The 17,145-nt window shown below is 44.7% G+C and overlaps 1 protein-coding gene across 2 annotated transcripts in view; it reads right to left on the bottom strand.

Moving 5' to 3' along the window:
• The window catches only part of Adck1 (aarF domain containing kinase 1), an 88,502-nt gene that overhangs the window by 15,013 nt on the left and 56,344 nt on the right, over positions 1 to 17,145 (bottom strand). For both annotated transcript variants that reach the window (XM_090344613.1, XM_090344614.1), the window contains 2 exons: positions 4,657 to 4,815; positions 1,177 to 1,293 (listed from right to left, as the gene is read on the bottom strand). In XM_090344613.1, the coding sequence (XP_090200739.1) occupies positions 1,177 to 1,293; positions 4,657 to 4,815 (276 nt within the window). The remainder of the gene's footprint in view (positions 1 to 1,176; positions 1,294 to 4,656; positions 4,816 to 17,145) is intronic.

The raw sequence follows: 17,145 nt of genomic DNA, 5'->3' as shown, positions 1-17,145 counted from the left end.
ATCCTTAGCCATAAAGGAAATGGTAAAACCATACTAGAAGCCAGATGCTGGGGGCTCACAACTAGAATCCTAGCTACTCAGGAGGCTGAGAACTAAGAACCATGTTACAAAGCCAGCCTGGGCAGGAAAGTCTGAGAGAGTCATCTCCAATTAACCACCAGAAAACCAAAAGTGTGCTATGGGTCAAAGTAATAGAGTACTAGCATTGAGCAAAAGTGCACAGTGACAGCCCCCAGGCCCTAAGTTCAAGCCCCCCAACTGATCAAAAACAAAGCAAAACAAAGCAAAAACACTAGGATTTCATTTCACTACAGTTAGAATGGCAGCCATCAAGAAAACAAAGGATAGAAAATACTGGTGAAGGTGCAAGGAAAAGAACCCTCATGCACTGCTGCTGGGAATGTAAACGTAACCACTCTGCAAATCAGTATGAAGATTCCTCAAAAAACTGAAAATAGACTTTCCCTCGGATCTGCCATACCCCTCTTGGGCAAATATCCAAAGGAGAGTAAACCACTACACCAGAAAGACTTCTGCGTATGTTTATTGCAGCACTGTTCACAACAGCCAAATGATGGAATCAGTCAAAGTGCTCAACAACAGATGACTGGATAAAAAAAATGTGGTACATAGAGAGATAAAGATTTATAGATATATAGATAGATGTAATGAAATATTATACAACCAGAAAGAAATACAGTCATGCCATTTGCAGGGGGAGGGAAATAGATGCAACGGGAGGACATCATATTGAAAGACAAGCCCCCCCCAAAAAAAAATCCATGTTTTCATTCATTTGTGGAAACCAGACCTGGAAGGAATACATATTCATGGACATACACATACACACACACACATATGTATGTATGTATATGTATGTATGTATATGTAGCTGCTGTCCACTCTGCCTGGTACCTTGGGTGTCAGGGCAGTGGCAGAGCAGAGAGAAGGCAAGAGAAGATGATAGAGCCCCATGGAGGCAGAGATAGAACACTGAGTGGAACAGAACAGGCAGGAAACCTGGGGTAGGGGACCTAGCTTGTCCTGGCATGACCTGGCAACATGGTGGAGGGGGGGGTGGGAGATCCACCGTACTTCTTGTACAGCTCCTCATTGATTAGGGGGCCAGTCCCCAGAACCCCACCTTTTCCCAACAGCTCTGCGTCCTCTGCTCACCTCGTTGACATTGATCTTGTTCCTCTCCATGTATTCCTTGTCGTTGACTTGCCCGCCCTCCACGAACTCCATCAGCAGAATCCTCTTGGTGGACAGCTCCCAGTAGATCTCAGGGATCTAGGTAGGAAAGGATGAGTTTGCTTGGTGGGGACCCTGGGCCCGGGGAACGGGTCAGACCCTGACAGGACCACCTGGATGGATGGAACAAAAGCCCACAGCTGCGGGGCTGGCTAGGTGGAGGGGTGTCCTCCCCCCTCCAATGTGATCATTCCAGCATGACAGCAGAATGTGTCCTCTGCTTCTCCCGCTCAGGCTGAAATGCCTGAACCAGCAGACTGGGAAATGACGGGTTTGTCACAGGGGTTCACAAGGACCTTAGGATGAAATCACATGGAACCAAATTGTGAAATGCCAAATGGCTTCCCGCTCATTAGGAAAAGTGACTTGTCCCCAAATCACCATGGAGCAGGAAGGTCTGGCCACCACCCCTCCCTTAAGCCTCTTTCCATCCAGGAAGCGGAAAATGGGGTAAAGGCAGCAAATGAAATAAAATGAACAAAAATGCTGGGAGGCTGGTGGCCAGCGTGCATTTAGAATGCTCCTCCATGATGCAGATCCTTCCCACGAAGCATTACAAAGTTCACGTTTCCCCGTGGCCTGGCGCGCAGGCGCTGAGCCAGGCAGAGCTGCTCCTGCTGGGTACTGGTACACCGTGTGACCTTGGGCAGACAACTTGACCTCTCTGATTCTCTATGGGTTCTGAATGGCATTTGCCTTGCAGGACTCTTGTAAGGACTAAAGTGTAAATACACATCAGGCAATTTTAGAAGTCGCTCACAGAGCATGTGCATGACGGTGTCAACCGTTGATTATTATACTCCAGCAGCTGTTCATCTGTAGAGGATTGTGGGAGCTATGGCATCTCTGAAAGCACATACAGCCCTTAGGGATTGTCCCTATGAAGAAACTCTGTGGTGACCCTGCTTCCCCCCTCCCACCATCCCCACCTCCTCACACATGCTCAGTTCTTTCTGCCCCAAATGCTGTGCTTAGAAAGCACTTCCCTCCCTGCCTTGTCCCCAACTGGCCCACAGATTAGACACAACCCCACCACTTGTGCTGGCCCTGGTCCACAGTGCACACACCCTGCTGCCAGATCCACAATCACCCGCGTCCCGCCCATTCAGCCCCGCTGCCCCTTCTGCTTGGCTGCCCCAGCCTTCCTGCATTTGCATTCCGCACTGTCTGAGGCTCAGAGATTGATTGCACAGGGCCAGGTTATTAAGCCCCACAGAAGCACTGGAAGGGGCCTCATACACCGAGAGGAAAACTCTTTGCTGAGGCTTAATTACGCACAGATGTTGTGATGGGGTGCCAGCATGCAAAAGCAATCTATCTCCAGTTTTAAGAGCTGAACTGGGTTCACAGCACAAAATTCACTTCCCACTTGTGATGTGTTTAGGCAAAATTAATTACTCGAGAGCTTTCCTTCCACCCCCCATCTTAGGAGTGGTGTGCAGGTTTTAGAGGAAGCAGGTCAAATTGGTACATCAATTATTTACCTGTTTGGCATCCTCATTTCAAAAATGTGTGTTCTTGCTGTTGTTGTTGTTGCTATTATTATTATTATTATTATTATTATCATTATCATTATCATTATTATAGCATGTCTTGGTCTGGCGGTTGCTAGTTGGCCAGCACAGGGGATGATTTGGCTGTTTCTATGGAAACACAAGAGATGGTTCTGTTTGTGTGCCTCATGGTTCTGGCACTGACAGGCACTCCTGCCAGGTAAATGGCAGCAGAGACCCTGAGATGATTGCCAGAGTTGAAGTCAGGAAGCCTAGGTTGCAACCCAGGCATCTCTGAGACTCAAAGATTCATCTGTGGAATGGAATGATGGCCATTGGGAGGATTTGTCTTCCTGGTATCTGCACTGTGTCCAGTGCATTAGCCCCTGGCACACAGATACCATTCAAAACAATCCTTGCAGCCCTTTTCCCCTCCATCCAAGCTTCTGGATTCTCCAGTGGTTAGTAAAGACACCGTCTGCATAGCAGAAACATAAACAGCAGCTCCATGTCTCAAGATGTCTTCAAAAGCCACATCAACAATTGAGTTTGGACAAGAGGGCCTTTCCCAGAGACCTTCTCACCTCTCTTCCCAAGAAGATAGCTACTTGGCCTTTCTCTCTGGAACTAGCACCAGAGTTTCAAAGGGCTCCAGTGGCCCCTCCTGCCTTCCGGTCTCTTGAGAGGAGAGAGGGTTGGTCTCTTCCAGAATTGAAGGTGAGCTCTGTGTACAAGACCAGAAAGGTGCCATCACAATCAAGGGAGCATCTGGAAAATGGGCACCAACTCCACAAAGGAAATACATGTGGGAAGTACATGGCTACTGGCACCCATCTCCCTTATTCCAACTCTGTGTGCCCTGTGGGACATCACTACAGTCTTCAAAGGCCAGCTCCTCAGCTTCTGGACTTGATGGCTCATGAATAACTTCCAGGGTCCTCAAAGCATTTCCAGTGGATCCTCCAAGGAGTACTTGTGGCTGTGACTGTGCCATCTGATAGTGCTTTCCACTATGATAGCTCAACTGTAGCCCTTGTTTGGAAAACAAATTAATTCCAATGGATTGATGCATTAAGAAATGGCTTGAGCATAATACAACTTTTGCATGAGCTTCTTCTATGTGCTGCTGCCTACTAGAAACACTGAGAAGACAAAAAACTACATCGTGCTGAACAGTGCCTCATGGGAACTTGTAACACACACAACAGCATCAGTAGTGGATGGGACACCACACCTGTATTACAACTTCCTGCCCCATGTCGGATGATCCTGCTTCTACCACGCTCCAAGCAGCAGCCCTGTGTCATCCACAGGTAAAGGTCCTGTGTATTGTGTAAAACTGTGCCGCCATTCTCATCAGCTCCCATAGTCTTTTCTGAATGAATTGTTCAGTGCTGTAACCCTTATACCCATTTCTCCCACAAGCCTTGTGATTTCTGTTATACAATTTATCATCTCTAGGAGCACATATTGTGCTGTAGAAGAGCCAACTGTATATTAAATGAGCCAATGTAATATGCATGTGGTGCGACAGGGCAAGAGTAGTGTTAGCCTCACCATCACCATCATCATTGTAAATCATCATCGTCGTCGTTGTCGTCATCATTGTCGTCGTCATCATCATCATCATCACCACCACCACCACCACCATCATCCCTCCTCTGTATATAGGTTCTTGGGTAGTATTTAGTGTCTCGTAGATTATGTAATAAACATCTGCTCAACTGACTGACAGATCACACTAGGTCACTCTTTGAAAATTGTATAAAATGTATCCCCAGTGACAAAACCATTCATCCTCCAAAAGAAAATTCAGGGAGATGTCCTGACTTATGTCCCAGAAGTGATGAGATTCAGAGTGAAAGTACCCCACACCACCACGCCCTCCCCCATCCCCTGGCATTCCTACCTTTAAGAAGTCAAAGTGCTTGAGCATTTGGGCCACTTTTTCAGCATTCTTCCCCTCGTTGAGGAAATCCAGCTCCAAAGGCAGGTTCTTTTTGGCTTCATCCACCAACCACATAAACTCAAATTCTGGGAACAGTTGCTTCACAGCCAGAACAAGCACCTGAAATCCACCAAGCACCCCAACAGTCAGCCTGCTGCACCCAGGAATTGGAGGTACATCATCTACTGCCTTCCAGGGTCTCCCCTTGAGTAAAAGTGGTCCACTCAAGTCCAAGGTCATGATAAGCCCACTGCTCTGAGTGGTGACCTTGATAACTACTTGATGACTACCCAGCCCTTATGCTCCACCTATGAAAGGTATGTGAGTGTTCATCTCATTTCATAAGCAAGGGAATTGGGGTTCTACAGGTTTGTGTGAGTTCCCCAAGTTTTCTCAGCAGGGAAGGACACAACCACAATCCACTTGGGTCTCTTCAACTCCAGAGCTCAAGCTCATAAGACCACTCCCAGCCTGTGCTGTTGCTGCTCCAAGAATGTAAAGGGATTTTTTTTTAATGTGACATCAGAAATGTCCTAAAATCTAAAACTTTTTGAAAGCTTACATGCCACTACAAGTGGAAATCCCAGAACTGACTTTATATAGAATTCCCTTTAGGATATGCAAGTCAAACACATGGAATACAAATGAAGTATGTGTGAGACAGGTGTGTACCATCTCCAAGATAGCTTATTATGCATAGGCAATATCCTAAATTCCAAAAATGCCTAAAACACTTCCAGGTCCCAAGCATTTTGAATAACGGATACTCCACCTGCATTATTTTCTACATAATTTGTATAAAAGAAAATATTTTGCCAGACTTGGCCATACCCACCTGGAACCCCAGTTATTTGGAAGGAGGAGGCAGGAGGATTGAGGTTCAAAATCAACATAGGCAAAAGTAACAGCAAGACCCATCTCCAAAACAAAACAAAAAAAAAAGGGCTGGGGTCATAGCTCAAATAGTAAAGTACTTGCCTAGCAGGAACAATTCCCTTGGTGCAATCTGCAGCACAATAACAATAATAAGCAGTAATAGTAATTGGAATGACACATGGACAAAGAGAAAAAGGATTTTAGAACCCAAGTGAAAACAGGTTTTATGCACCTGGGACCACTGTGGATTCTTGAGTGACAGCATGGTAAAAGGAAGTTTTAGAGGACTTCTGGCATTTTGGTGGATTGGCTTAGTCATGTGAGTTAAATATCAGGCAGAGAATAAGAAACCAGTGTGCAGAGCCCCAGGGCCCCTCCAGGGAAGAAACATCAGGGCCACCACCCCGCCTTTTTTTGTGGGCCATGGGGCTTGCATTTGGCCTCGGTGCTGTCCCTGAGCTCTTTGAACCTTGATTCTCAGATCTCAGCCTCCTGAGTAGCTAGGATTATAAGCGTTAGCCACTGTGCCCAGCTCAGGCCCCTGATTCTGAGGTAGTCTCACAAGTTCTCAGCTGCTGGCCCTGTGGAGGATGAAGGGGACTTGGGAATGATGGAGGTATGCTAGCAATCCAGGAGGGACACACAGAAGACCGTCCTCCTGCGTGAAGCCCTCTGTGGTGTTCATAGCCACAGGCAGACCATCTAGTTGTTCCAGTCCTGATTAGAGTCCAGGTTCTCCCTGAACACAGGCCCCTGACTAGAGCAAGAACTAAAAAACCCATCGGCCTGTAGAGATCAAAAGACCTTCCCCTACCAGTCTTGTCACAAGGACATGCTAAGTAAGTTTCAGCTCAGAGCCTCAGTCTGTGCTTCTGTACTGATCTGTGATTATGCATGCTGAGTTAGGAATCTGTGATTTAAAAAAAAAAAAAAACTAAAGCAAAGCTATTAACCACAAAGTATGTGTTGCTTTGTCTTTGAACCTGGGTGATATACCAGATGCCATTCTGAAAGAATCATCATGCAGGGTAATGACAGTCAGTTTCCAACAAAACCCTTTTTAATTACATTAAGCTGTTGTCTAATTTCTTTTCAGTCTTTGTCCAGTCTCTGGCAGGCTAGACCTATGACCTTCCCCCAGTGGGTTTCATTTTGTTTTGTTTCTGTTTGTGTCACATGAAACAAGAAGGGAAGGTGGCAGCAATGAGGCCAGGGCCATGTACATCAGAGCCGGTCACCTGAACAAAGCAGTCTCCAGGCATCATCGTGTCTCGCTGGGTGTCCCCACCTGGCCCTTGGCCGCCACCAAAGTAGTGGAGCAGGCTCATGAGAAACAGCATTGACTCGCTCAGGCCCAGATAAAGGGTAAGCAGATCATCTCTCTGGGCTCTGAGTTCAGACAAGAAAAGCTCAAAGGCATTGTACTCCAGGGGTCTTTGCCCAAAAAGGATAAGGAAAGGAGTCAGGCCAGTTTCATTTGCTTAATCAGTATTTTTATCTTAGGCAGTTTCCTTGCCCAGTGAGCTACCTGCAGCCTAGACACATCTGTACCTGGGAGGGATCTTTGGTTCTTGCAATAACACCAATCACTTCTTGTGTGGTCATTGCTGCTTGTGAAATTTTTAAGTATCATTAATATCCAAACATCACTGGAAGGCATTTTAAAGATTTTTCTATGACTAACCAATTATGTAATTTGTCATTATTAATACTATGGGTTGCTATTAATACCTCATACCATTAATCATAAAAACAGTCTTAGGTTTTATGGATTCATAGTTATTGCTAACAACTAATTAGTAAACTAATTCATAATCCAAGAAACTTTCCAGTACTCATGAAATTGGATTCTAAAGCATTCTGTGGCCTTAGGCACAGTGCCTTATGCCAGTAATCTCAGCTCCTCCAAAAGAGCTCTTTTCAAAGCCAACCTGAGCGAAAGTGTGAGACCCTATCCAAAAATAACAAAAGCAGAAAGGGCTAGAGGGATAGCTCAAGTGACAGAGTATCTGCCTAAGCAATTTAAGTCCTTGAGTTCAAATACTAGTACCACACACACACACACACACGCAGCATTCTGTGGATGTCAAGTCCCTTTGTGGCTACAGTCCCTTTGTAGTAGCAGAAAAGACATTCCAAAAATGCCAGAAATGTAGATATAGGCCTGGAACTTACACTATAACTTCTATGTTTTGGGTACATAGAAAGACACATTTTTTAAATAATTAGGCAGGATAAGAGATTAACAAAGATAGCTAATTCAATATAACAATTATAACAATATATTGTCATAAAGACTGTGTCAATGGGCTTTCTTTCTTTCTCAAAATAATCTCTGTATTGTGCTGACAGCTGTTGACTGTTGGTAACTAGAAATCAAAACCACATATAAGAGGCCACTGTCCTTAAAAATGAGGAAACAAAAGCCATATAATGAATGATTGTTGTCCTTAATGTACTATGTTGTCTCTCATCTCCTTTGCTGTCCCTTGGTTATCTCATATTGGTATAGTATCTCACTTTGTTATCTGATATATTGAATTTATTTGTATTTGGATATTTGAAATTTGATAGGGAAGGGGGGAAAACCAAGACGGGTGGGGGGGTGTGGGGGGGGAGGGAAACGGGTACCAAGACATGTGAAAGGGTATCAATGTATGTGAATTAATGCACCTTCTATCTGGCAAATATCATGTAACCCTTTTACTAATTACAATAAAAAAAAGAAAAAAAAATGAGGGGCTTGTTTCAATGGATGTCTGTGGTTCTTAGCATTGAGGACAGGCCAGTGGCCTCCCACTATAGAAGGTAGCCAGTTTGAAGTTTGGTGGCAGCTATAAAACCCAGAAACCCTACCCAAACATATGTTTTTACACCTAACTCAGAGGATTCACCAACACCTGAGCCAGTCAGTGGGTGAGTAAGAAAGTCAAAGTCATGATCATGCAATCCAAGAGGTTTAGCTTTTTTTCTGGCTGAGGCCAGTAAGAAAAACTCCTTCATTTCACCTTCTGCTTTTCATTACATTTCCTTCTTAAGAATCTGTCCTAAGTACATCCATCTTGGTTTCTTTCTGACAACAGATGCAATCAGCTAAAATAAAACAGGTGTTGTTATCAGTGTGCCTTTTTTTAATTTTTCTCCCCAAATGCATCTTCTCCATAAAATCCTTCCAATAGCCAATGCCTGCACTAGAGCCCAGCACACCCTCCACATTCCACAGTTTATTGAATACTCAACTGAATGAACAAAGGAATAAGTTAAATAAACACATGAATATTTCAAAGGGCCTCGTTTCTCTGAGACATGCTCACATTTGTGTTATCAAAATAGATTTGCATTTGTTTCTAATATTGGGGTAAAAAGAAGGGTTAACTCTGAATTTGGGGAAGGGCCATAGTTTCAGAACAACTGAGAATTCTCTAGTGAACCTGAAAATTAATGAATTAATCATGGTATATTCAATAATTAATACTTCCTTCAAGATAAAGTAATGAAACTATTTTACTATAAAGTAATTGGCTCACAGAAAAAAAAATCAATTGAGACATTTCACCACCAAAATGCCACAAGTAGAGCTGTGGCTTAAGTGGTAAAGCGTCAGGGAAAAAAAAAAAAAAAAAAAAAACACTAGGGTTTGCCTAGCTATTCAGGAAGCTGAGATCTAAGGACTAAGGCAGCCCATGCTCAGGGTCAATGCCAGGCCTGGAGTTCAAGCCCCACAACTGGGGGGAAAAAAAAACTAAGGAATTGTACACAGGCCCCAGTACTGGCATACAAGAGACACAGAATACACACACACACACACACACACAAAACCTGGTGAAAGTAACTTATAATTGCAGGAAAAGAGAATGGTCATTGGGCACCCGCAGTGTGCCAGGCACTGTGCTAAGGCTCTTGACTAACATACTTTAATCCTTCTCTTACTACTTCACAGAGAAGGAAACAGCAGGTTTTAGGAACTTGAAGCCAGAGCCTAGAATTGTCAAAACAGAATCCAGCCCAGGCGTTTCTTGTTCTTTCTTGATGTAGCCTTCCCTCCCACAATACAGTGTAGGAAATACAATAGGGAGCTAAGATAAGGCAGAGAAAGGGCTTTGCAAATTGTAAAATGCAACTGCAATGGAAGTTACTGTTATCAAGTTATTATAGACTATAAAAGAAATAATGTTCCATGGAAAAGCAGCTCACTAAATAGAATGCCTGCACTGATCTGAACTGGTAAAAATGGATGTTCGACAAGGATCGAAAATCAATTCAGGGTTATGTAAATAGCTTACAATTCACGGGGTTTTTATCTTTGTTCTGATAAGTTATTAAAGTACACACATTTTAGAAAACAGAATTACAGGGTAAAGAGAAGTTACCATGGGATGGCTTATGTCTCTGCATATTTATATACACAGTTGAAAAACTAAAATCAGCGAACACAAGCATTACCTAGCCACCCACTGTTCAATCAGCACATTTAGAAGGGGAAAAAAATGACAGACAGCAAATGCTGTTCACGGAGGAAAGTCAAAAACATGACTGTAACCAGGCTTTATTTTTAGAGACCCTTGGGAGGGGCCTGGTGACACCGGGGCCTCTAAGCCAGAGCTTGTCCAATGCAGCAGAGAAACTCTAGGACCAATGGTTATGTTAAAGGCATGGCACTTGGCCATGACTTCATTCTTTAGGGGTAACAGAGCAAGGGGTATTCATCCTAAATTCCAACAGCTCCAGGGATACCTGGGAGTGACTCAAGATGGGATCATGAGACCTGAGGTTAGTCTTACCCACAGCTCACGTGCTTTCTTAGCCCTCCCTGCTCTGTCAGTGGCAATGGCAATGACAGAGAATGAACCTCTGCAAAACAAGTCCTCAGAGACAGAGGGATTGTGCCTCATCACTTCACCCCTTCCTGCTGAATCACTGTCCCAAACTCAGGGTCCAATTAGTCTGGCTCTGGACAGACCCACAAATCAATAAGAGTCTCTGGCCATGCATTTAGAAGTAGAGGTTGCCCCAACTGCTAAAGAAACAGTATCAGGTGATAATGACAACGCTGAAACACATCCTTGGCTGTAGCTTTCCCTTTTGTGCAAAGTCACCAACATCACTCGACTCATCAGACCTCATGTTCCAAGAGGCAGCTTCCCCTTGTCTTCCTTCATTCCACAGTCTAGCACAGAGACTGTCCTGTTCCCAGGAGGTGACCCCGAAGCATGTCCCCCAGCTTCTTAGCTATCCAACCTACTGTTTTGTGTGTGTCCTTTGGGAAGGCATGTCTTCGCTAAGAAGATAAGCCATGACTGCCTAAGCAGTCAAGGTGGTCTTGTTCCTGGTGCCAGGACAGTTAAGGTGTGAGTATTACTTCTAGATAATAAGAAATGAAGAAAATTCACTTCTTGCTTGTTTGGTTGGTTGGTTTATTGCTTTATTCTTAGGACCTAGAACAGTCCAATTTTCCAAATATTTGTCATTATCCAAAACCTTCTACCATTATCAAGACATCTACAAATTAGGGAATTTCTTTTCGATAGGAGCACAGGGGGAAAACAAATAAAAAACCAAGCTCTCTGCCAGGTGCGGGTGGTTCATGCCTATCATCCTAGCTACTAGGAGTCTGAGATCTGAGGATCACAGTTCAAAGCCAGCCCAAACAGGAAAGTCCATGAGACTCTTATCTCCAAGTAACCACCAGAAAACCAGAAGTAGTGTTGTGGCTCAAAGTGGTAGGGCCCTAGTCTTGAGCAAAAAGAGCTCAGGGACAGTGCCCAGGCTCTGAGTTCAAGCCCCAGGACTGATGGGAAAAAGAAATAAACAACAACAACAAAAAGGCTCTCTTTGGCATATGGGTGTCACCAGGAATTATGCAGTTGTTTTGGGCAGAGGAGGAGCAATTGATAAGAGGGCAAGGAAGGAAGCTGAGATGGCTCAGTGAAATCTAGGAAGAACATAGGTCCTTACAAACCACAAGGAAGCACTGGTTTCCAGACACCTCTACCTGAGATAATATGGGGTCATTCTATACCACTTCTTGCTGCATTTCCCAGATTCTCAGGAGTGAAAGCATCCTAATTAGTACAACCAGTGGTCTTAAGCCCCTACCTCCTCACACTCAAACATCTCACTGAAGCCAGGTGCCTGTGGCTTATACCTCCAAGAAGCAAGATTCAAAGCCAGCCCCGACAGAAAAAATCTGTGAAACTCCATCTCCAAAAGAACCAATAAAAGCTGGTTTGGAGGGCCAGAAGTTTGGCCTAGTGGTAGAGTGCTTGCCTAGCATGCACAAAGACCCGGGTTCAATTCCTCAGTACCACATACTTAGAAAAAGCCAAAAGTGGTGCTTAGGCTCAAGTGGTAGAGCTCTAGCCTTGAGAAAAAATCCAAGGGCAGTGCTCAGGCCCTAAGCTTAAGCCCAGAGCTGGCAAAAAAAAAAATTGGTTTGGAGTCTTGGCTCAAGCAGCAGGGTGCAAGCCACAAGCATGGGCCAGTAATGTAGCCTGGTGGTAGAGTGCTTTCCTAGCATGCATGAAGCCCTGAGTTCAATTCCTCAGTACCACATATGTAGAAAAAGCCAGAAGTGATACTGTGGCTCAAGTAGTAGAACATTAGCCTTAAGCAAAAAAAAAAATCTCAAGGACAGTACCCAGGCCCTGAGTTCAGCCCCAGGACTGGTGCGGGGGGGAAAAAAAGCCAAGCCTGCTTCCCAAGGGCAGTCAGTGTATGGCATTTATCTCTGGAAGGAAGATGCCAAATCCCTTTTACTGCAGTCATTGCCATTGACCTTACCGCCACCATTACTTAGGTCTGCACAAAGAAAAGGGGCACAGAGGTCCTGATGCATAGCTGGACAGGCAGGTTACTGCAATCAGGAAAGGTAGGGATCTTCCTGACCGCCCAGCTCACCCTCAGTGATGGTCATGGGACAGACCAACCACTTCTGTAGATGCTCAGGTTTCTAGGCATAGGTCCAGTGCTACTCAGCAATCCCCAGCCCTCACCCCATCATCTCCCTCTGCCACATGCACAGCAGCTATTCCAAACCTTCACCCCCTCGGGCCTCCAGTGCCACCTCCTACCCTCCCATTCTCAGCAGATGGTCTTGCCTCCTACTTCAGAGGAAAAAATAGAGGCTATCAGGCTGGTATGTACTTCACTGCCCACTTCCCTTCCTCTCCCTCTGCCCCCCAACACTCATCTGTGCTCAGCCTTATTGCCTTCCTCAAGAACAAAGGCTCCTCTAAGGAGGTCCCCACTGAGTGTGTCATATCCAATCTCTCAGTTCTTCTCCTGGACTTACCTGCTGACTCTCCAGTGCCCTCCCCATCATCTAAGCCTGCTCTAGTCTCCCTGGCCCTTAAGCCTAGGCTCTGCTCTGTCTCCCAATCTTGCAAAGTTCACCACTGGCCAAGATAATTCTACAATGTGTTCCCACTTCCTTGCTGGATCTCAGTCCTCTTTTACTCTAACTCATTCCTCTGTAGCTGCTCTTCCTAACAATTCTAAATTACCAAACCCAAAATACTCTTTTCATCACCTACCTGGTTTCATCTCCCACTTTACAAATGCTGAGTGATTCTGGAAAGCTCTATTTTCCAAAATGGCTATAACAGAACTGTCATTTCAATATGCTTCTAGAACCTCATGTATTAGCTACTTCTCTCAATGCTGTGACAAAAATACCTGACATAAACAACTTAAAAGGAAGAAAGATTTATTTGGATCACAGTTTCAGAGATTTAGTCCCCAGTCTTTGGTGGCAGGAATATGAGGAAGAGGCTGTTTGCCTCATGGCAGACAGGAAGCAGGGCCAGGTATAAGCTTCAAATGCACATCCTTAGTGACTACCTTCCTACTAGGCTAATGTCCTAAAGTTTCCATCACCTCCTAAAATAGCACCACCAGATGGGGACCAGGCACTGGACACATGAGCCTGTGGGAGATATTTGAACCATAACACCTTGTGGCTTACCTATCAAAGGATAGTCGACTTCCCAGCCTTTGAAATAAGAGGCCTTAACTGCTTCAGCCTCCACGCTAAGGAAGAAATGCCATATGGCTTCCAAGGCCAGATCATAAAACTGTGAGTTACTTCCATCTTTATTCTCCAGGGACCCTTGCTCTTAGGACCTAACCACCATGCTGTAAGGAAGCCCAAATGACCAGAAGGAGAATGAAGGTCCTAGCTGCCAATCTGCCAGCCATAGTAGAGAGCGGCTTCGGAGGTGGATCCTCCGGCTCCATGAAACTACCCCTCTAGGTCTGTACTCTCTCTGCCAAGTCCCAACCAGTCCTAACCAAGTCCTAACCTATGGAGACTTAACAGCAAAACTCCTGTTTTTTTAGGCCACTAAGTTTCAAAGTGGTTCTCTCTGTAGCACAGAATGACCCATTCTCAAAGGTACGTTCATTCTTAATCAAAAGTAACAGCTTTTCTCAATCCCAGGTCTTCCAATCTCTCTGACCACACCTCCTCCAACTCCTTCAGAAATTTCTACTCCTGACCTCACACCTAAAACGATTATGCTTCTCACAGCTCCTTTTTCATATATTTTTATTGTAATTAATAGAAGGGTTACATTATATTTACCAGATAGAAGGTGCATTACTTTACAAACATTGATACCCTTTCTCATGTCTTGGTCCCCATTTCCCTCCCCCAACCCCTGCCCTTCATCTTGTTTTTCCCCCTTCCCTATCCTATTTCAAATAACCAAATATGCATATATCCAATATATCAGATAACAAGGTAAAATACTGTAACAATAAGACATAACCAAGGGATAACAAAAGAGATGAGAGATAACATAGTACATTAAGGACAACAATCACTCATTACATGGCTTTTGTTTCTATATCATGGAGGTCCTTTCATTTAGCGTCATACTATATGGCCTTATGGATCTAGGGTTTGCTCTATTGTAAATCTCTGCTAGGAGAGCCCAAGGTTTCTACTGATTAAGACAAATGAGGGAAACCATTGAGCCTATGTTCCTTTGAGTCTGGCTTACTTCACTTAATATGATTTTTTTCTAAGTCTTTCTATTTCCTTACAAATGGGGTGATGTCATTCTTTCTAACAGCAGCATAGAAGTCCATTGTGCATAAATATCACATCTTGCTGATCCACTCATCAACTGAGGGGCATCTGAGTTGGTTCCATATCTTTGTTATGGTAAATAGTGCTGCAATGAACATCGTTGTGCTAGTGGATTTAGTATGTCCTTGTTTCTGGATGATTGGGTAAATGCCAAGTAGTGGAATTGCTGGGTCATAGGGGAGTTCTATGTTTAGTCTTTTGAGGAACTGCCATACTGCTTTCCATAGTGGTTGAACAAGTTTGCACTCCCACCAGCAGGGTAGTAGTGATCCCTCCTAACCACATCCCCTCCAGCCTCTGTTGTTATTAGATTTCTTAATCATGGCCATTCTAACTGGAGCGAAGTAGAATCTTAGAGTTGTTTTGATTTGCATTTCTTTTATGGCCAGAGATGTCAAGCATTTCTTCATGTGTCTATAGGCCATTTTTATTTCTTCTTCAGAGAAGACTCTTAAGTCTTTGGCCCATCTTTTAATGGGTTGGTTGTTTCTTTGGAGATTAGTTTTAGAGTGATTCAATTTTTTGAGCTGTTGATAATATTTTAGATATGAGGCCTTTGTCCATTGTATGGCTAGTGAAATCTTCTCCTTCTCTGTAGGCTTTCTAGTTAGTTTGCTAGCTATGTCCTTTGCCAAACAGAAGCTCTGCAGTTTAATGCAGTCCCACTTATCCAGACTTTCTCTGATTTGTCTCACAGCTCTTTTCCTGACCCCTCTTTTTTTTTAACCTCCTGTAGTCAGAAGAGAATCATACACGAATTTTAATCAGGCGACTGTTATGATCAGATGCACATTAGAAATACAAATCTGTTGGAAGTCTGGAGGATGTATTAGAAAGCAGAAAATCTGTAGCCAGGAGAATAAGAGGCTGCTACACTGACCTAAGAGAGACGCTAAAGTGTGAAGTAAGGTGGTGTACACACCTTCTCTAAGTGACCACATTCTGCCACCATGATTATCTCTGTGTATAACTCCTGAATCTGTATTCCTACAGAAACTCCAGACCAACTCAATCCAAAACCACCCACAGCAGGATCTTACCCCATGGCTGTTCCATTGCTCAAGATTAGTTTCTATCCCTGATAAGATACTACATTTCCCAGGCTACCTTGCTAAGTTGCTTCCAGCTAGGTTTGTCCAGTGGGCAATACCAGTAGAATATGGGAGAATCTGAAGAAGTAAAAATCTTCTGTCTCAAATACCAGAGCTGTGGCTCCAACTTGCTCCACTGGGAAGGCCCCTCACAGACATAGCCCCCACCACAGAACTAGTCCCCATCCCAGACGCAGCCCCATCACAGACTGTGATCCAGAAAACTACCTGTCCTTCCTTCTCACTTCCTCTACCATGGGAATGGTAGTGTCTTCCTGCTGTTGACGATCTATCTCAACATCCCATTTGGTGGTCTCTGTAATACCATCCCCGTGTAAACTTCATTCTCTGTTCCAACTTCCCTCCATTTGAAATATCCAGAGCAATTTCTTCTCCCTTGACTGGACACTGGCTGATACACAGGGTTAAAGGCATCCAAACTTCTTCATTGAAGTCAGAAACATAAATAGACTTCCACTCCCCTTCCTCAGTCATACCAGTCCTTGCCCCTCCCCTACATAAAGCTAGCCATGAGCCTCATGAGTTCATCCCTTAAGCCCATCCTTTACCTCCACCCATTTCACTGCCTTGCTTCACATCATTATTTCTCTCTCTGACCAAGGCAGCAGCCCCTCAATTAGTCTCCTGGCTACAGGCTTTCTGCCTTCTAATACATCCTCCAGACTGCCAACAGATTTGTATTTCTGATGCACATCTGATCATGACAGTCCCCTGATTAAAATTCTCAAATGGCTCCCCACTGACTACAGGAGAAAATCAGATCTGCTCTGTCCCACAGATACAGAGGGCTGACTAGGGATACTGTTCCAAGCCTCTGCCGGGAATACAGTTCCATGGTCATCCTGCCTGCCTTCTTTGGGCTGTCCTTGCCCAGCCCAGCTGTAGGCTCCCCCGGAATTCACTCAAACTCCTCCCCAGGATGGCCCTGTGCAGCCAAGCACAGTGCTCCAGAGCACTTTGTCACACCCTTTGCCAGAACCGACACCTCTACTCTCACTGTGTGGTTGTCTACACACCTTTCTTCTCACTCCTCCCAAGATGAGGACACTGCTCACTCATGACTTAGGGCATAGTATAGGAGAGATCCCAATCCTTGTGTTTAGTTCAACGTGACTAGACAATAACCTAAGAGTCCACAGTAAAGTGGGAGAACAGATAGGGAGGAAGAAAAGGATGGAGAAAGATATGGTGGTAGGCTGAATCATTTGCTAACTTCCCTGTGCATGGAGCAGAGTGGGGGAGGGGTGTGGTGCCTACTTCCCCAACAATAGCTCACTCTCTTGTTCCTTTTTCTTTGGGGGGGGCGAGGGGGGGGGTAGAGGGTCAGTCATGGGGCTTGAACGCTGGGCCTGGGCCTTGTCCCTGACTGAG

Source organism: Megascapheus bottae, chromosome 14, assembly GCF_031878675.1.
Source record: "Megascapheus bottae isolate mThoBot1 chromosome 14, mThoBot2.hap1, whole genome shotgun sequence".
NCBI lineage: Eukaryota > Metazoa > Chordata > Mammalia > Rodentia > Geomyidae > Megascapheus > Megascapheus bottae.
The sequence above is the reverse complement of the archived record's forward strand: the minus strand, read 5'-3'. Positions and strand labels throughout refer to the sequence as shown.